The 19,400-nt window shown below is 43.0% G+C and overlaps 1 protein-coding gene across 1 annotated transcript in view; it reads left to right on the top strand.

Annotated features, from left to right (window-relative positions):
* The window catches only part of CRB1 (crumbs cell polarity complex component 1), a 95,339-nt gene extending 75,939 nt beyond the window's left edge, over positions 1–19,400 (top strand). Inside the window, exon 12 of the mRNA XM_031059157.1 lies at positions 18,715–19,400. Coding sequence (XP_030915017.1) covers positions 18,715–18,930 — 216 coding nt within the window. The 3' untranslated portion in view covers positions 18,931–19,400. The remainder of the gene's footprint in view (positions 1–18,714) is intronic.

The raw sequence follows: 19,400 nt of genomic DNA, 5'->3' as shown, positions 1-19,400 counted from the left end.
CTTTCAGTTTTCCATGTTTTCTGAGCACTTCACAGGAACACCACACACCAACCAAGGCTGCTTCATCCCAGAGTTTTCCAGGAGTTCTGGAAGGGCAGGGTCAGGCAGGTGCTTCCCACTGAAGCTCTTCAGCCACTCCAACCACCCCAGCTGCACTCCTGCAGACTTGGTATTTCTAGTTTTAAAAGTCAAAAAATAAATAAACAAGTGCCAGGTTAAGTGAAATACTTTTCTATATTTTTTAAGAGATGCAGGTGTCAGACAAATAAAAGAAAACTGGTATAAAAGCAAACATAAAAAAATAGCTGGATGAATAATGGCACTGGGTACTAACCTTTTTGGAAAAATGTCCAATTGCTAAGATTTTTTAGAATTCAAGGAACTGAAAAGGCCATTATTCATGTTTAATATTAAGATATAATAGCAAGACCTTCATACATCTCCAGTGTTGCAATTGTACTTCAAATCTTTTGATAGTTGATTTTTTTTAAATTAAGAACAGAAACTCCCTGCTGAGTTCATGCTTTTGTAGAAAATCAGTATTTATTTAAAAAAGAAATATCAAAACACACTCCTACTAATTTGGACATTGAGAAGAAGCTGGGAAAACATCACCTCAATATATTCAGAATTAGAGGAGGGATACAAGACATGCAAATGAAAGAAAGCCGAAAAACAAGGTCATGATTTTTGGAGGCATAGCTTGTGCTGCTCCATGTTGGTAATATCTGTAATGGATCCCTCTGTGGTACTGAGACTCAGACTGGATTTCAGATGCCAGTGACTGTCATTCATAAAGCTGGGTAATGAGAACTAACAGTGTTTGGGCTTGAGGCAGAATTTAGATTTCTGAAAAGAGGGGGAAGACAGCAGTGATGGAGACACTGGAAGGGAGAGCAAAGGGATTTGCATCAGCTGTGGGATGAATGAGAGCATATTCTTCACTGTGCTTGGAAAATACACAAGGGGGTTTTCACCGAGTAGGTGTCTCCAGGGAGTGGCAGATTGTCTTTACTGACCATTGTTCTTACTTCTGGCTCTTAAAAATCCAGGCTCTGACTAAGCCGTCTCTGCTGCTGTATCTTATGACAGTTTTAACTACAAAGAGCCCATGTGTTTGTGAATTTGAAAATATCCTTGATATATGCTTATTTAGATTTTCTTACTCCCAGATTACTGAGGAAACTAGATCCAATAATCATTTACTCACTGCACGTGACTACAGTACATTGGTGAACCTAAAAATAGGAAAAAATCTGCTTCAAACTAACAGTGATGAAATAAGGTTTCATTCTTTCTTTGGAAATATTTTTTTCTGCCCTGACAGCCAAAAGTTCAGCCAAGAGGGCATTTTACTTGTTTATATTAACTTTCAGCGCTTGAACTTATATATTTATATCTTGAGTTAGTGATTCTCCCTAAAAATAATGAAACTCTTGTTTGCAATAAATTATTCAAAATTTCTACTTCAAAACCCACAAGGCCTGGTTCTGAGAACTATAACCCTAAAAAGGCAGTGAAATAAAAGCTGCAGCAAATCTTCTTTCTGTGGTTCCGAGATTACCATTAGTTGAAATGGATCCCCAGGGAGTAAAGACAAAACCCAGGGTTGGGTTGTTCATTTTACTTCGTGTTTCAGGAGTGCCTTGAGCCCCATTAGACTGGGAGCACATCCTGCCAGGGCTGGGTCCTGCTGGTGCTGGCAAACAGCTCCAGCTGAGCTTTGGAATTGTTCCTTGAACATTGTCACCAGCAGCACCTTTGGGACAGCACTCCCTCACAAAACACACCCCTTCTCCTATTGTACATGTGAATATACATGAGACTTGAAAGTGGAGGTGGATTTCATGTCCCAGAATTGAAGTTGTCCTCGGTTCACAGAGCTGCTGCCGTGTGCTGCAGCACTGCTGCTTCCACGTTCTCTTCCAGCTGGTACCATTCCATCCTCCTGGGCACAAGGACAAGCATCATGCACTGGAGGTTATGATTCACACTTAATGTCATTAAAAATACACTGATAAGCATGTTGGATATGTTCAATATTGAATCTAAATTCAATAAAACTCTCTCAGGCTTCCATAGCACAGACACAGGGAATTTTGATTGAATCTGCTCTACAGTGATTAGTTAATGTATTCATTAACTGGAAGGGACGTAGCAAATGATACTTAATTACAATAATTAATGCCTGGTGATTCATGAATAATGCATTCCATAGCTATTTACATATTCATACTTATGAGGCTATTAATGGATAATTACCATTTGACTAAAAGACATGGACATCAGGAATGTAACAAGCAGACTGTTTTCCCCCAGTCTCACTGTGGCTTTACCTGCATGCCTTGCTCTTGTACACCTCTACCTTGTACACAGAAACATCAACAGGATTTTGGTTTTAAGGCCTGTGGAGTGATCTAATGACAATTACAGCCCATGCAGGTTAAGTTTCCACTCTGCACCAGTTCTAAGCCAGTACTCCCATCAGTTTCTGTCTTGAGATTGCAAAACTCTAAAAGTACTTTGTTCTCTTCACCATCGGTACAGATTTGTTCATGCTCTTTCCTACTGCAGATGGTCAGGACACTTTCATACTTTAGAATATTTTAATTTATGAAATTGGGTAGAAATATTGGAAAAAATTGGAAAATTGGAAAATTAGGTTAGCTATATTGGAAGCACCTTCCAAGTGAAAAATTCTGCCCTAGCTATCTGGTATTTCTGCTCCTATACACATATTTCAGCCTCCACATAAGCAGATACTTTTCTAGACCTCCCAAAGAAGCCCTTGAGAGCAATAGAGGGAAAAAAGTTAACGACAAAATTAAAAAGAAATCTTATTAAAATATATTTTAAGGCAGTATGATAATTTTTATTCTTACTCTAAGATTGAATGCCCAATGTTGACAGCACCAAGACAGTGATTTTCAGCAGCCAGCCTCAGGGGTGTGGTAAAATGAACAAGTTAAGCTGGGTAAGTCAATTGAAAAGGGCTGCCAGCCTGAGTTTCAGACAGGCCACTCACCTGCTGCTTGTCCACAGCAGGAGCTGAGGAGCTGTGGGTGCCCAGTCCCAGAGAAGCTCCTTGCAGCTGCCACAGGCTGCAGCAGGGAGCAGAGGCTCTGCCCCCTGGGCTCAGCTCCAGGCTCTCCTGGACAGTCCCAGAGCAGCCCAGGGCTCGGGGCAGCAAGGTCAGGCTGAGCTCCTGGGAGCAGCAGGCTGGGGCCTTAATGAGGAGCACGTTTGTACCTGCTGGGACTTCTGCTTCTCCAGAGCTCTGGCAGCCTCTTGGAAAGGTCTGGTATGGAAGGATAGTGTAACAGTTCCAAAATGACACCATTCTCTGAAGGGCCCTGTGGAAATAGGGTTCCACTGTGGGTGAGGTGCCTCTAATGATAGAATCTCAGGAAATCAGAAGGGTTTAAAACCCCTCACCAGCAGTTCTGACATCACACTGAACCCAGCAGTGCTTGGGGAGCAGTGGAGAGAGAACTGAATCCCTGCTCAGAACTGATGCCCTCTGCTTGCAGCACCCATGCCGTGACATCCCTGCTGGCACTCCTGCCAGAGCAGGGAGCAAGCCCTGGGCCAGCAGAGCTATCAATGAGCAGAAGCCAGCTCTCACCTGTCAGTTTTCCTGAGGCTCCCAAGACCTGTGGGGGGGAAATAAACACTCTGGGCTATGTAACTTAGATCCTGCAAGGCTTCCCCTGGAAGCATAAAGGGCATTTCCTGGTACTTCTGATTTACTCTCTGTAGTACCTTACTAGGTTTGAGAAAACCCTCATCAGGGCCACTGTTTGTACAGAACAGGTAAACTTTTACAGTCTGATGGTAGTCTATTGAAATAAGATTATTTCAATGGCTGAAATAAATTTGTACTTTATTAGCCCAGCAGAATCAGCATAACTGAGCTGGGAAGAAGCTGGAGTCTATTTGTTTCACATCATTTGTGTGGTTGCAGATCACCCACCGTGGCAGAATCCTTATCATTGATGGTAGGAGCCAGAGAGGGCTCAGCTTTATTCCGGTGCCAGGTCAAATGTGGGGCAAGAAGAAACATCTCTACATTTATAAAATGAGCAGCTCTGCTCTGGAAGTCACTGAAAATGTCACAATGCCATTTTTGCAGTTGTTTTTCAGAGCAGAACAATGCCTTAATACCCATTGCTATTTTGTATTAGTCTGCATTCAGAACAGAGGATTTAACTAAAACTTCTGAAAGGATATTGGATGAAACACATTTAATGTGTGTCACAACATAAGGTACAAAAGCATTAGGATGCAAAGACAATAAGGGTATCTAATGTGTCCTAGCTGGGAAAGACAAGAAAGCTCTTCACAGGGCCAGGATTACTGCATGCATCAGTGAAAAGCAGTTGAATATTTAATGTGCATGGTAAATATAAGCAGAAAAGGGAGCCCAGATGACACATGACAGCATAACACTCTGCAGTACAGAATCAGCTCCAGCACAGTGCTCACATAACACTTTAGTATTCAGACTAACACATTTTGTCTGTACACCATCCTTTCTGTTGCAATGGCATTGTCTTCCCTCTTCTCACCTTCTGATGTTTTCCCTGTGGACCCACATCCACATCACATGGGTATTTACTCCAGTCATTGCTCACTTTATAACACATTCATGCAGTCTGTGCCTGCATTGTTCAGATACTAAATTTTATGTCCTATTTTTTTCTTATATGCTTCATGAGACCTAATGTTCTCTTCTGTTTTTCACTTCTTGATATGAAACTCCATTCCTAATAACATCTGAAAAAAATTACACACTTTACTGGGCTTCTGGAATATTACTCCACTGAAAAGGAATAAAAATAATTCCTGTTCTGAGAGAATCTGAAAAAAATTTTGGTTTCAAATGATCAAGAACACATCTATTTTGATACAGAATACTGTTTAAATGAGAGGCAGAGCTTGGTAGAATACTCAGATATTTGTGTAACAATATAAATGTGCAGCAAACACAACAGTCCTTGAATTCATTTAAATCATATTTGGTAGAAGAAATTATTTGGTTTTCCAAAAAAATAAGAGCACTGAAGTAAAAAATGTGGTATTGCTGTAATTCAAAGGACAAGGAAATCAGCAGCTTTACAAATCTTTGTAATTATTTAGAGTGAACAGATTAGAGTGAACAGAACACTAGTGGAGACAGCTTTGATTGTTAGTGATCCCTGTGAAATGGTAGGGTAGGGATACTGGGGATTCTCAAACACATTAATACTTTGGGGTCTAATTTATCCATTACAGAGATAAATGGAAATACTTCTCTTTCTGTCTGGGGAAGCACTGGTAACATCACAAGCTGTCCTCTTCTTCTCTCCAAAGGGACAGGACCCTCTGTTCCCTCTTCTCCAAGCAGTAACCATTTGTGGGTGAATTAAAGGTGCAGTGGCTTCCCAGATCAGCCTGGAACAAGACCCTTTCTCCCCTTTGGCTTTGTATCAGTTATGCAGGAGCAGGATGCATGCAGTGAGCACAGCCTGGGAGCTGACACCTGGGAGCTGATAATCTTGGAACACCACCAACAAAAAAACCACACCAAAAGACCCCCAGCAACATAAAACAAATATGCACACACACAAAAAACCTGCACACCCAAAAATACCCCAACCCAAGCCAAAATAAACTCCAAAGAAAAGCCCAAACCTGCTCCCAATTAAAATCAATGACAAACTAGAGACCAGGCTCTGGGAGGGCCTGGCAACACCACCTCTTCTGCAAGGCTAATTTCACTTTGTATTCACCAATGCTAATGCACATGTTGATTTTATCCAGGCTCACTCTGAGCCCTCAGTGAAATGGCAGCATAGGCACAGATTTTACACAGGCATTTCACTGTTGCCTTTTTTCATCCCAAATGCTACCATTTTGTGAACTAACCAGAATATTGCACATGAGAATCAGGCAGGACACTGCTGTGTCTCATGGAAAATTGCACTTGGTCCTTTCTTATTTTGTTTCCTTTAATAAAACACAAACCTCATCCAGGCTGAAAGAAAATGCTTGGTTTCAGTACATATGAAAATGTAACCCATCCTTCAAGGTAGACCTAATGCCAGTAGTAAAGGCCATGTCTTCTGTCACTTTCTGCAGGTTTGGAAGTCATTATCCCACCCAAATTTTCACCTGTCCTTTCAGTGGGTGTAAAAGTCAAACAGCACTGAACACCTGGGCTGCATCTGAATACAGGAAAAATTATTCATTATTTCAAGTGAATGCTTGGGACAGCTCTGTAAGGTGCCCATGTGTTATTATCTTGTCCTTCACTAGGAAGTGAACAGAGAGAGAGAGACACCGACCACAGTCTATCCCAGAATGCTTTAAACACTTTAAATCTACAAAAGCATTGTTGGTAGAACCTGCTGCTAAGCAATAATCTCCACACCAGTGAAGTTCTCTGGATGGAGTAGGCAGGAAAGGTAAATTTCCATTCAGTATCAGCTACCCACTCTGCCTTGGAGGAGCACTCAGGCTGCTCAGACTGCAACTGGCCTGGACCCAGAGACCTGAAACAACTTACTTCACTTCCAGAAAATTTGGAGTCAAAGATTCTTAGCTTCTGATAATTTCTTTCCACCTTCTCCAAAAACTACTGATGAAGGAGGAAGCAGAAGTATTCTTCCAGGAGAAAACACTAATGTATGAAACTTCTGCCAAAATAGATATAACTTACCTGATTTTCTGATTACTTTGCTAATGCACATGAGTTTGGGAATATTTTAAGGAAGGATGCAAGTATCAATTGGAAGAGAGTTACTCAGAGCCATACAAAAAAGCATTTTGGAAATCACTGATCACATTTTTACTTGAATTAAATGGCCTATTTTTGGTATGAAAAATACAGATAGCCAGCAAGCAAAGTGTCAGGTCTGTGAGACTTCAGAGTGGAACTTTAACAGAGGATGAACAATCTTGAACACTGCAACATGACCAGACCAGGTACTTTAACAAAAAGGGTCATCACTGGCTTGAGGCAGTTACCAGCAGTGAGGCTGGGGGAGCCAGATCCTTCCAATATCTGAAAATATATAAAACCAGAGCAGGCTTGAATCTCTGATTGTCCCACGGGGCAGGGAGTTGACCCTCAGGAAGAGAGGAGTGAGGACTGCACTCCAGGGTGTTTGCCTGAGAGGAGTCCTGGCTGGCCAGCCTGGGAGAGAGCATCTGTCCTGGTGCTCAGGGAATGAATAACCACAGGGCAGTTGATGTGCAAGTGTGAGTTTAGTCCAAGTGCAGACTGTAAACCTGCAGTAGGCACATATGAGGGATTTATTACCAGTGTAAATGCAGTATTGCAGTTTAAACAACAGAGAATGCCAAACTTCTCTCAAAAAAAGTCATACAGCAAAAATGAAAGATCACCTGCCAGGCCCTCTTGCTCAGGGCTTCCTGCACCCCTGCCCCAGCAACCGCACAGGCACCCAGCAAGGCAGAGCCTGGAGGGCACCCCCTGGGCCAGACCTCAGCAGTGCCACTGGCAGGGGCAGTGCTGGAGCTGGGCAGGGCTGTGCTGCCCTGGTGGGACTGACAGGCAGAGTCTGGGCAGAGGGAAGAGATTAAATTCAATCACTGTTTCCACCATGAGCTGCCTGACTGGTCGTGGGCTAATTGTGTTTCTGTTTCATGCCTCAGTTGCCCTCCCTGACCAAAGGCTGCTTAAAGGCAGACATTCTCCAAGCTGAAAACTACTGAATGAGAAACAAGGCACCAGGATGGTGCTGAGGAGGAACAGGCTGCCTGTTCAACAGCAGCCACTCACATCTGAGACAGGAGGAATCAAAGAGGGGCTCTACCAGAAATGCCTTACACCTGCATGCAGAGGTGACCTGACCCCATGCACTGTAGAAATGCTACTTTCAGCCTGTACTGAGGAGATCTGAGTTAATAATTGAGTTAATCATCTGAGTTAAACAGACCTGGCCAGGAACAGGGTGAGGTGGCCTCACAGTCAGCATGCCTTGCCTTGGGGGACCAGAGGTAAACTCAGTGAGCTGAGTCAGCAGATTTCCTTCCTATTCCCAAGAGGTATGATCTTCAACAAAATCTGAAAGTGCAGGAATTCTTCTTAAAACAAAGACATTGATAGGGTTACCATTCCTTCCCAGCATATCAGGGTAAAACTCTCTAATCTGTACTCTTATCTCAGTACAATGTATTTTCTGTTAGTTATCTTTAGGTGGCAGTAAGGTAAAAGCATGGAGTAGAAAGTTAAAAGAAATTTCTACTGCATTTTCAGAGACCTTTCTCATGTGCTGTGCTGGCTATAATGTAGAAAGAGACTTTCTAAAACATTTGCACCTTCAGCAGATACCCAAAAAGCAGTTATCAGAGTTGGCTTCATCCAGTTCACATTCAGATGCAAACCTGTTGAATGCCACAATACCAATACAATGATATTAATAGATTGATACAATGATAGATCCCATATTAGGTATGCAGTCCTTGATCCAAGAATCCCTGAGGCCAGTGATGAGATTCAGAGATAGACACTCGCACAATTCTATCAACAAGACAACACTTAAAAAAAGATAAAAACTAACTTTACTAACAAATGAAAGGTCTAAATCAAGTCTGAATAATTATTAACATAGCAGTTTTTGGATTTTTTTTTGTTAAACTTTACCTACATGCACCTCTTCCAAAGCCTCTCCTGAAACTAAACCATAAATTATTTTTGTTGTCTCAAATCCCCTTTCTACTAGGCGAAAAAAAAAACAGCCAGAGGGATAAAAACACACTGAAAGTTTTTATCAAGGAATGTAATTAGCAAAGTAACGTGACAGTGTCACGTAGCATGCTAAGGCAATATTCTGCAGCCAGTGAAGGTCTATCTTACACTATTAATATTTACAGTTGGAAGCAGGAGATGGCTGCAATCGAAGTGCTGCTCCCAGCAAAGGCTCGCTGCTGACTCGATACCTTGCTGTCTGACAGTGTGAAACAGTCACAGTGCTCCTTCCTGCAGCACCACTTGACAGCATCCTATTAATGCTAGGTAGCAACACATGGCTGGTTTGCAGGAGCTCAGCACCAGGAATGGAGAAGAATTTCATGGAACAGTTTTGAGATCGTTGCCTTTGCTTATTAGCAGAGAAGCAGGGATGGGAAGTGTCTGGCAGTTACAAAATTGGGCAGGAATTGTAACAGCCTGTGCCATGCCATACACAGCTGACCCACCTGTTTATTGTGCAGCACTGGACAGAGCAGTTTCTCACTCCCACAGAAAGCAGGGAGAGGCAGGGCTCTCAATTTCAGCACCGAGTTTCAGCAAGAGAACAGGATCTGGGGGAAGAGGACCAGAGCCTGCTACCCATGGTCACAGGCAGGGAGCTCAGCCCACAGGAGATGGATGCTCCCTTTGTGAGGCTGGGCTTGATGGGTCCTTGGGGCTGTTCTCAAAGACCTGATTACAGAAATAAAAGAACACTTACCACTAACATCACTGATTAAGAAAGAGATCTTTAACCTCAGCTGCCGTGTGCTGAAAAGGGGAGTTTTGAGCAACTCCACATTGTGCACAAGTCAGGTTGTGCAAATCCATTACAGTTAATTAGACTGATAATTCCTAATACAGGCAAATCCCATCTGGTGAAAAGAATGTGCAAGGAAACACATTAGTGAGGAGAAACAGCAAGCAGGTATTCACTCAGACAGAACTTCCACATTGCAAATACCTCAGCAAAATCTCTCTTGCCTTTTTTTTCCCTGTACAGAAGAGATTGGAATCTAGAATGACAGATAAAATATACATGGAAAAAATCAGAGAAGCAGAGGTTTGCCTAAGAGAGTAGAAATGGTTTAGTTGCTTCCTTGACTTAGCTGTTGATAGCCTACATTACCCTTCCCTGCCCCATTCTCTCCTCCAAATGCTGTCATTACCATCAGCCCCATCTTGGGTGTCACAACATCATCCTGCACATGCTGCTCTGACCAGCACCTGTGCAATCAATGAAGAAAACAGTTTTGAAATTCATTCTTCTGTCTCATAATTTTAACTATTTCACTCTGTCTGCTGAACCTCTCTCCATTTCTTTTCCTTGGAAACTGTCCTGCCCTCCTCTTCAGCACTGTAGCATCTTTTCTTATTCTTCTCCTGTTTGGAGGTTTAACCTCCTGACCCCTTCACAACCACTTCACTCTCCCATGACAGCAGACTTTCTCAAAAGGCCTGTGTGTTCTTCCAAATCCCTCTTCAGGTGCCACTTCTACTGTGGCAGCTCCAGGGATGCAGTAAACTCAACCTGGCCACATGCAGGGGAAAACAAAAAGCCAGCCTTTTCAGTGATAGTCTTGGGTTTAAATATCCCCCATTTCTTCCTGCAAGATGCTTGCCTGATGAGGCTTTTATCCACCACCAGGATGTACTCACACGGAATCTGCTGTCTCAAAGCTGCAAAGCAGTTATGCCCTGTGAAGAAACACCACCTGATACACTGTGCTGGCAGGCACGCACAAAAATAATTCTGTATGATGCCCCAAAGCATTTCCCAAACTGGAAAAGGATGTTGCACCCCAGAGACTGACACCTTCACTAAAACATTTGTCTAGTCTGTGATATAGCAGCTATGGGACAAACTCCTCCTCAGCATGGTTTGCCTGGATTTGCACCAGCTATAGATTTTTCCTTCTATTCCTTTCAGATTGCAGCAGATGGTGAAGTTCCTACACCAGAGGCTGTCGATAGAATTTTAAAAGGCATCTCATAACAACACATTGGAGCTGCACATTTAATCTGTGCTGCACCACTCAGATGATCTTAAAAAGAGCTGGAACACTGACAAAATTAGCACTGGCAGTTGCTGCAGGAGCACTATCAAGGAGCCTTCTCAAAGCCCCCAGCTCAATGAGAGCTGTCCTCCCAAACTGGCACCCAAATCACTGTGCAACCAACACTCTGCTGCCTAAAAGGCATTCAGCAGTCTGGGAGATACTGATCCAGCAAAACAGCTGATGCAGATTTTAAGGGGCTGCTTATGTACTTCTGGCTCTTTTGGGTGCATGGCTGAGCTCATGCACAGTGTGGTGGCCAAAGCCAGGACTATTGTTCCTTCTGCCTGAGACAGACCATCCCAGATGTACTAAACTCCTCTATTTCCATGTCTGGACTGCTTGCATTAAATAGTTAATAGAAACCAGATATCAATACTACAAGTAGTTAAAGACATTATAGTTACTGTAGGTAGCCTGTTCTTTAAAGGTTAATTCCTAAAAGTGAGCCTTCCAAGCTGGAAAAGCTTTGTGCCCAAAAGGCTGATACTGCCAATAGAAGGCCACCTAAGCCATGTATTGCTGCATGTACCAGCACTGAGGAGGGGGCAAATTGCTCTGATTTAAACACAGCACTGGTTAAGGTGATCTGGGAATGGTCCTGCAGCCCAGTGTGGGGAGGAGGAGGTCTGGGTAAGCTGGTCTGACTGGGAGATCAGGACTAATGTGAACAACACCCTTGTTCCACTGAAGTCTGCTTTACAATTTAGTTGCAACGCTTCAGAGAGCTCCGTCTCCAATCTCCAATTTCTTGCTCCACTATAATTAGAACAAACCTCCTCATTAACTTCTGTAGTGTCACAACAGTGCAACTTCACGTGCCAGGAGGGAGGCTGTCAGAATTTCTTAATGAGGTGCTTTCTCTGCAAGCCCAGCTAAATCCTAGACTTCAATCATCTCCATCTTCTTCATTTTCTCACAGACTGCCACAGATGTAATTATTCCTCCATAGTAAAGATTGCATTTTTCTGATCTATAGCTGGTCAAGCCAGATGACCAATTTATCATTATAGCAACTAACATGAATTCTCTCCATGCTTTTTTCTTGATTTCAAGAACTGTCAGAAAACTGAAAGTTGACATTTTCCAGGAAGGAATCAATTAAAACTGTCAGCCATCAGCTAAGACAAACTATTCAAACTACATTATATAAAAACATATCCTATAAAGAGGTTGTAGTGAACATAATTTCTTCAGAGACATTTCAAGAAAATATTCAGACAATAACACCTACAAGAAAACAAAAAAGAAATCTAAAAGATTACTTAAAATCTTTCTCCTTCAAGATGAACTGCTTAAATGCAGTGGATATCCTGCACACATCAGAATTAGTCACCTAAGTTTTCTCTTCAGCAATGTCCACAGGGGCAGGAACAGGACTCAGAGTCTCATTCAGGCCCTCCAGGCTGTGGAATTGTATTTCCCTGCACCTATCAGGAAAATAACTCAGGGGCTGATGGCAGAAACAGCAACAGCAATGCTGGAAATTCAAGATGATCTACAGCTCTTGAGACACTGAGGTTCAGAGATATTTTCAGAGGCCTACAGAGGGAGGTGAGGGACCCCAGGACAGCCTCTTCCCAGTGAACATGGGCCCAGCAGGAGAGGTTCCTCACATGCAGAGGAAAAAGCAGTGATGCTACCTTGGGGTGCTGCCCTGCATGCAGAAGGCACCAGAGCCAGTTTGTGGCACCCACAGACCCCCTGAACTGCAGCTCTGGGCTGGCTGCCTGCAAGGGGAAGCAGCCACACCTCAGGCACTGAGATCTTCAGGTGTTCAAGGCTCCACAACCGAATCTGGCCCTACAAACTGTCCTTTTCTTACTCATAAAGGATGCAAAACTAGACAAAAGCCCTGCAATGGTCTTCCTAGGTCTGTTTTAAACTCTTGCCTTCTGCTTCTCAATCTGAGAGAACTCAAGCACTTTTCTTACCAGATAATCCTGAAACTTGTTAGGCACCAGGCTCACAGTACAGCAAATACTGCACCTTTCAGGAATCACTTCAGGGGACAAGAGGAATGTCTGTGCAATGCAACTGCCACTTTTGAAGCCCTCAAGATGAACTGAAGAGTTCTGAGGTGTGCAGAAGGAAAAGGAGTGTGTGGTCTCACTGATGATAAACAGTGGAAAAATCAGCTAAGGTGCACTAAGTGCTGCCACAGGTACCAAAGCAGCAAGGAGTAAACTATTCAAGGACCTGAAAAATAACTGTTTATAGATACATTCAAAGATCAGTGCCCACATGGACAGCAGCATGAAGTAGGAAACCAGGATAAACCTTTAAAGGATAAAGCAGTTAAAGAAAATAGGTGATGTTTATAACATCTTAAAAATAGTTTGCCTTTTCCAGTGGCCTGTGCTTTGTTTGGCTTGACATGAATCTGTGCTTCTTAAATGAGTCCCAAACAGATGATGATGATGATTATTATCATTATTATTACTGCTTGAACTCAACAGCCCAGCAGCTCTTGGAACATGGTGGCTGGTGTTTAGCACAAACAGAGCAGCTACATTTTGCAGGTGATGTGAGGGAGAGCAATAGGCCACAGTTTGCTAAGGTGGAAAAAGAAAATCACAGAAAAAAGGACTTCCTGTGCCTTCATTTAATGTACTTTTATTAGAACAAAGTCAATCTGTAGATTTATGGCCACTTCATTGCTGTTGAAAATAAACTGTGGCCTCACAGGCTGGGGTTATCAATGCACCTCATGATAACAGATTTGTGTGTGCCTGACTGGATTTCTCCTTGAACTACACCAATTCTTATTTGAATTCAGCCTGTAACAGAAAAAAGTTCCAATAAGATGGCTGTAAATCCTCTGTGAAACGAACTCAGCATATCTGTGGGCCTTCCAATCAAGTAAATGGCTTTTCCCTGGCTGCTCACTATTATCCCCTTATGCCCCCAACCCTTTCAAAGTAACTCTGCCATGGATTAGGACTACTCAAGGCAGTTGTTACCACAGCAAATGGCTGTGATTTGGAGGCAGTGAATCTGGGCAGCAGGGATCAGATGTTCTTACCAGCAATGAGCTGATAACCTTGTGAGTGGTGTCAGGACTCAGGATCTGAGACTTGCCCAGCAAAAGCTCCAGTGGGCATGAGCAGCTGCAGAAATCCCGAAAAGCCCTGCAGGTGGCAGGGAACGGAACCCTTTGGGGTTTGTCAATCCCTGTGATCAGAGCCTGCCTTGATGTCTCTGTCTGGAGATGCATCCAGAACCAGGCACGTTCTGAGGGATCCTGAAATGAAGGTGGGTTAACCCTTCATGCCCAGGCACAGAGATAGGCAGCTCCTGCCTCCAGAGCATGTCACACCTCCCACACCCCACAGACCCCTCCAGGGAGCACCTCCCCACACAGCAGCACCCCAAGGAAGCACTCACTGCCCCTCTCACACCCGCTGCCTCTCTGCCAGCACCACAGCAGCCTCCTCCTGCTCTCTCCTGCTCTGGCTCAGCCCTGAGTGGACACAAGGCAGGATTAGCCCAGCTCAGCAGCGCTGATGTGACACTCCCAGGAGGAGCAGCCCTGTGCCCTTGGCTGGGCTCCCTCGTGCTGTCCCACCTGCCTTTGACACTTGGCACACGTGGAAATGTTCATTACAGCAAATCCCTAATGTTCCCTCCTATAAAATAACCATTTGGGAGATGGCTTGCTTAAAGGTAAGCAAACATGCACTGGGTTGATGAATGCCTCTAACTCTGACTTCTGAACTGGGCCCTTCTTATTCAAAAAGTGGATCAAGGAACCAGAGCAGAACAATAAATCTATTTCCATAACCAAATGAAATGCAAAACCCAGAGCTATAATGAAATGTCACTCTATTAAATTATTTATATTATGCAATCTAAATATTAAAAAATAATTTAAATTTAATATTTAAACCCTAGGAAAAAAATCAATTTTGATGTGAAACTACTAGTGAAAATCCAAAAGACTTGATTTTAGAAAAAGACAAAGATTTTTTTACCTGCATTTTCTCCTGGCTTTGCAGATGAAGGCATCCACTACATGAAAACTAAATCCCACCATGTTTTTTCTTTCCTCTTTTAAAATTTTTGCCAAAATAAACTTATCTTGCTCCAGCTGACATCCAAAAGTATGTAAATAGAACATCCTAAAAAAAAAAAACAAGTTAGTGAGAAGCAGATAGGCTTTCCAATGGTAGCAAACCTCATTTTGTTGGTATCATCTTGCCACCAACATCCATTTCCACCAAGGATGCAGCTTTTACTGGCAGCTCCTCTATATTAGGGGCTCTTAAAACTGTTCTGTCACCAGCTACCTTCTGAACAGGCTCATAAGGTAATTCAGGTTGGAAGAGCCCTCAGGAGGCCTTTCAGTCCAGCCTCAAACTGTGATGAGAATCTCTGAGGTATTGCCCAGCCAGTTAATTAACCCTCCTTCATTTACCTTGCATATATTTCCTTATTCATAAGCAGTGCTGAAGTTACATTCAGAAATAGCTGGGATCACAAAAAATGTGTTATTTCTTAGCAAGAATTCTTTCTGACAGACAATCACAAAGTATGGGGGTGGGAGTGTTGCATAGGCTTCCCTAATAGCAAAGGTTTCCAGCAAAAAAATTCAGGAACTGGTTTCTCTTCACAAGCTCCCAGGTGTCCTGTGGTGGTTTTTTTGTGTGCTAAGACAAAATGAAGTTTGTCTTGCTCTGTCCATTCCTTTCTAGAGCTTTCCTCTTCTGCCTTTGAAGCTCTGGGCCAAAGAGCACCTCTTGCTGGGTACTCTGTAACAGCCTTGTGACAAACACACCAAAACCTGTCCACTGCCATCTCTGAGCTCTCAGCTCAGCAGCCAGGGCTTCACCAGTTAACGTGGCGAAGGAATGGTGATATGAAGCTGAAAACTGCTATTGGAGTGTGTCCTAGTCCCTTAGGATGCCCCAGACCCACAGCCAGGGAATCTGGGACATGGATGGAGCACTGAGGTGAGCAGCTACACACGAGAGCAGCCCCAGGGCCCTGCTGTGAGACATCCCAGAGGTTCACAGCTCAGACCCATCCATGGTGGAGGCACCAGCAAGGACTGGTCAGAAAAGCCCGAAGCACTGATATGGGACCTTTCCTTTCAAACTGCATTTCTAGTGACCACTCCCTTCTATTATGCAAAGAACAAATAGGGTCAGTGACAGAAAATTTCTTTTCCACTCTTTCAGCAGCACTAATGTTACTAAAAATGCTGCTCAACCCTTTTATTTTTGGACTCACTAGTTACAATTATTTCAGTCTATCATCATCACCGAACACAGAGTGAACAGACTCTGAGATGACAGGGGACAGAGCTTTTCAGATATTTTTTCCAAGATCAGCCAGCTGATTTTCCAAATTAATTTAACAATTCAGCCATTAATTACTAAAGAAGCAGTTGATTTTGATGGGACCAGACTGCAGAGCCTTCTGGCAACTCTTGTTACCAGTTCAGCGCAACTGCTAAGGGGTTACCTCATATGGGAAACTTCAGCAGGGAGCTGTGGGGTGATAAACCAGGGGGCAGCACTGGAACATCAGGGGGTTTTGATCAATAGAATCCTCCTTAAAAGATGAAGACCTTTTTTTTTCACATTTAGAAATTAGAAGCAATAGAAGCAATATAGACATAGAAATAAAGTTAGCTTATGTATCTTACCATGGTAAACCCCCAGCTCTCCAGATATTGATCAGTGGGGTAACTTCTTTTATATATTGGCTCAGGATGGGTAAGGTTTCTCTAATAAGTAACTATTGCCAAATTTCAAAAATGCCTGTTATGATGATTTTAATTTGTGAATGACATTTAGATGTGTGACTCCATTTTAGCAAGTCGCAAGCTTTTTCTTCACCCCAATTCTTTGCAAAAAGTTCTTCTTTAAGAAATCAAATTAATTTGAAGGTTATCATAAATGAAAAGATAGAGAGAGACATGCTTGCAACAGGAATGGAAAGAGTATGGACTGGAAAAGTGGAGACTGAATTCAGAAGTTTCACATATCAGAGGCGAGGCCATACCATCCATCTGCCTGTGGTAGTGAATTTCTCTTGCAAATGGCCTGTTCAACCCCAGGATCAGAGCTAACCTGGAATATCTTAGTCCTTATTTTCCCAGAGCAGGCAATGAAAATAAAAGAGAGCTTCTGAGAACAAAAATTCCATTAAAAATTTGCTGCCTCTCTGAGACAAGAGGAACAAGGGTCATATAGTCCAACAGAGTACAGAGCAAAACTAGGATCTCAAATAGGTCTGTAACACCATCCAAAGATGAAATAACCTTCCCAATTCAATACAATTTAATAGACCAACATGCTTCATGCCACCTTGTTTTAGAGTAGTAGTCATTTGGTCTGACACCTGCATTATATTATTCCTATTGGGAAAAATGTATTTAAAATCCCAGGGACCATATATTTAGCCATCAAGGACAGAGGAAAATATCCTAGTCGATCATTTATCCCCTGGAGAGAACCCCTGAGCCAAACTTGCTTTTACTATTATAGCAGGACCTTTTCCATCAGTGTGGAATTGGAGAGAGCAAGAAAGAGGCAGGATTGGTTTAATGTTTTCCCTCTGGCATTGCTGCTCTCTGGCAAAGGCACGAGTCAGGGATGCACACAGAGCATCCACTTGCAGCGCATCCATCCTGAGTGCAAAATCATCCTCGTGCTCTGCACTGGGACTGCCCTTCCTTAGAAATGACGAGTAAGCAGGTCACTAAAACATCCTGAACATGGAGCAGCTAACTGGGAAACAGGCTCTGACCTGCTGTTTTCTGTTTCTAAATAGTTGGGGATTTGAAAGTTCAGCCTCAAGCGCGCATCCATCTCGGGCAGTTCAGCTGTCATTTGTAATACAAATCAGAAGGTGATGGATGGCACAATCTGCCCAGAAGTTCAATTCCTGCTAGGGTCATTCTGTCCATAGTGACCACTTTTCCACACTAACCACATCACTTCATTGCTCTCCTCACCATAAGCATTTTTTACACATGAAAGTGCATACAGAGATGTGTACAAAATGTTCATCTACCAACTATGAAATTTCAGTGGTCTGAAGCTTTCCAGCTGACAGATAGGTTTATGTGCACTCTGCCTTCTGACATTACTACATTTCCCACTGCCACATGAAAACTGAAAAACCCCAAAAATCAGACATCCTTTCATTCATCTTTTACTGTACTGCTTATGTTTAATTAGATGAACCTATGAAGTCTGTATGTGGAAGAGTTGCTTGAATATTTTAAAACTCACTTGTGAAAATATGCAGATTATGCACTATTGTGCAGCCTCTAAATGCTTATTTCATGCAAAAATGCTGGTAGAAAAGTTTACTGGTAGGAGTGTCTGTAGAAATACTACATTTCACAATATTTAATGTAAGTGAAATTTCTATATATGTAAGTGTGTGTGTATATATATATATATGTATGTAAAAATATTAATATAAATTTCACTCCTCCAGCAAGAAATGTAACTCAATATACATTCAAATTAGCTCCTAGGAATAATAGGAATAGTGAATTTTTAGGAAATATGAAGGAAATATAGGAATATAGGAAATTTCTAGGAATAATGAATTTTTATTGAAGTGGTTAAATAATTGCTGAATTACTACTGCAGCCCACAGACATATTAACTTGCAGGTTATTTTCAAGGCAAGGAAACTGTCAAAAGAAATGGGTCCTTATGGGAAATTCATCTGCCCTGAACACTAAACATGCAGTCACACTCTGGGAGTCCAGAGGACAAGATGGAGGGGTTGGTGTAGTTAATGTGTTCATTCCCTACAGTCAATGGTGCTCCAGCAGTAACTCACCCACGTGAAGCCCTGTCCATAGAGTGGTTTCTGTTGTCCCTCTGGGGCAGCCCAGGTGTGTCTCAGTGTTCCTTGGTGGCAGTGACCTGGCAGTGGTTTCCATCCTTGCAGCTGGCAGGGGACGTGCTCTCGAGCGTGTTCGCGGCCGTGGGCTCGGTGACGCTGGCGCTGCTGGTGCTGCTGTCGCTGGCCATGGCGGTGTCGGCCGTCACGGCCACCAAACGCGCCACGCAGGGCACCTACAGCCCCAGCCGCCAGGAGAAGGACGGCTCCCGCCTGGAGATGTGGGACATGCTGCAGCCACCACCCATGGAGAGGCTCATCTAGGAGAAAGCAAAGCTGCTGCTCCATCCTCAGACCTGGCTGAAAGGGGACGCTGCGCATATGTTAGATACATTCATCTTCCTTCTGATAAATATGACAATGATTTTTTCACTGCTTTCCTTTTCTAAGTTCAATAGTGAACCAATGACATTTATCATTGCTTTGGACCATCCAAGGACAATTTTTATTTGCACTGGAACTCCAGCCTTGATAATCAGCAGTAGGCATTACGGACAGTAATGGCTCCTGGGATAAATGCCTGTCCTGAACACCACACAGAAAACAGCTTCTCCTCTGCACTCTCCTTTGGCTGCCTAGCAATCACTGCTGCAGAAGATGATGCAGACAAATCAACTAAGCCTGCACAATAAAGACATTGTAATTCTCTTATCAAAGGGTTTAGTACTAGAGCTGTGTCTCAGTGTATCTTCTTTCATCTGTTAATCAGGGATTAAAAGGAAGCTGTGTGAAAA

The sequence above is a fragment of the Geospiza fortis genome, unplaced genomic scaffold (genome assembly GCF_000277835.1).
Source record: "Geospiza fortis unplaced genomic scaffold, GeoFor_1.0 scaffold229, whole genome shotgun sequence".
In the NCBI taxonomy this organism is placed as follows: Eukaryota; Metazoa; Chordata; class Aves; order Passeriformes; family Thraupidae; genus Geospiza; species Geospiza fortis.
The sequence above is the reverse complement of the archived record's forward strand: the minus strand, read 5'-3'. Positions and strand labels throughout refer to the sequence as shown.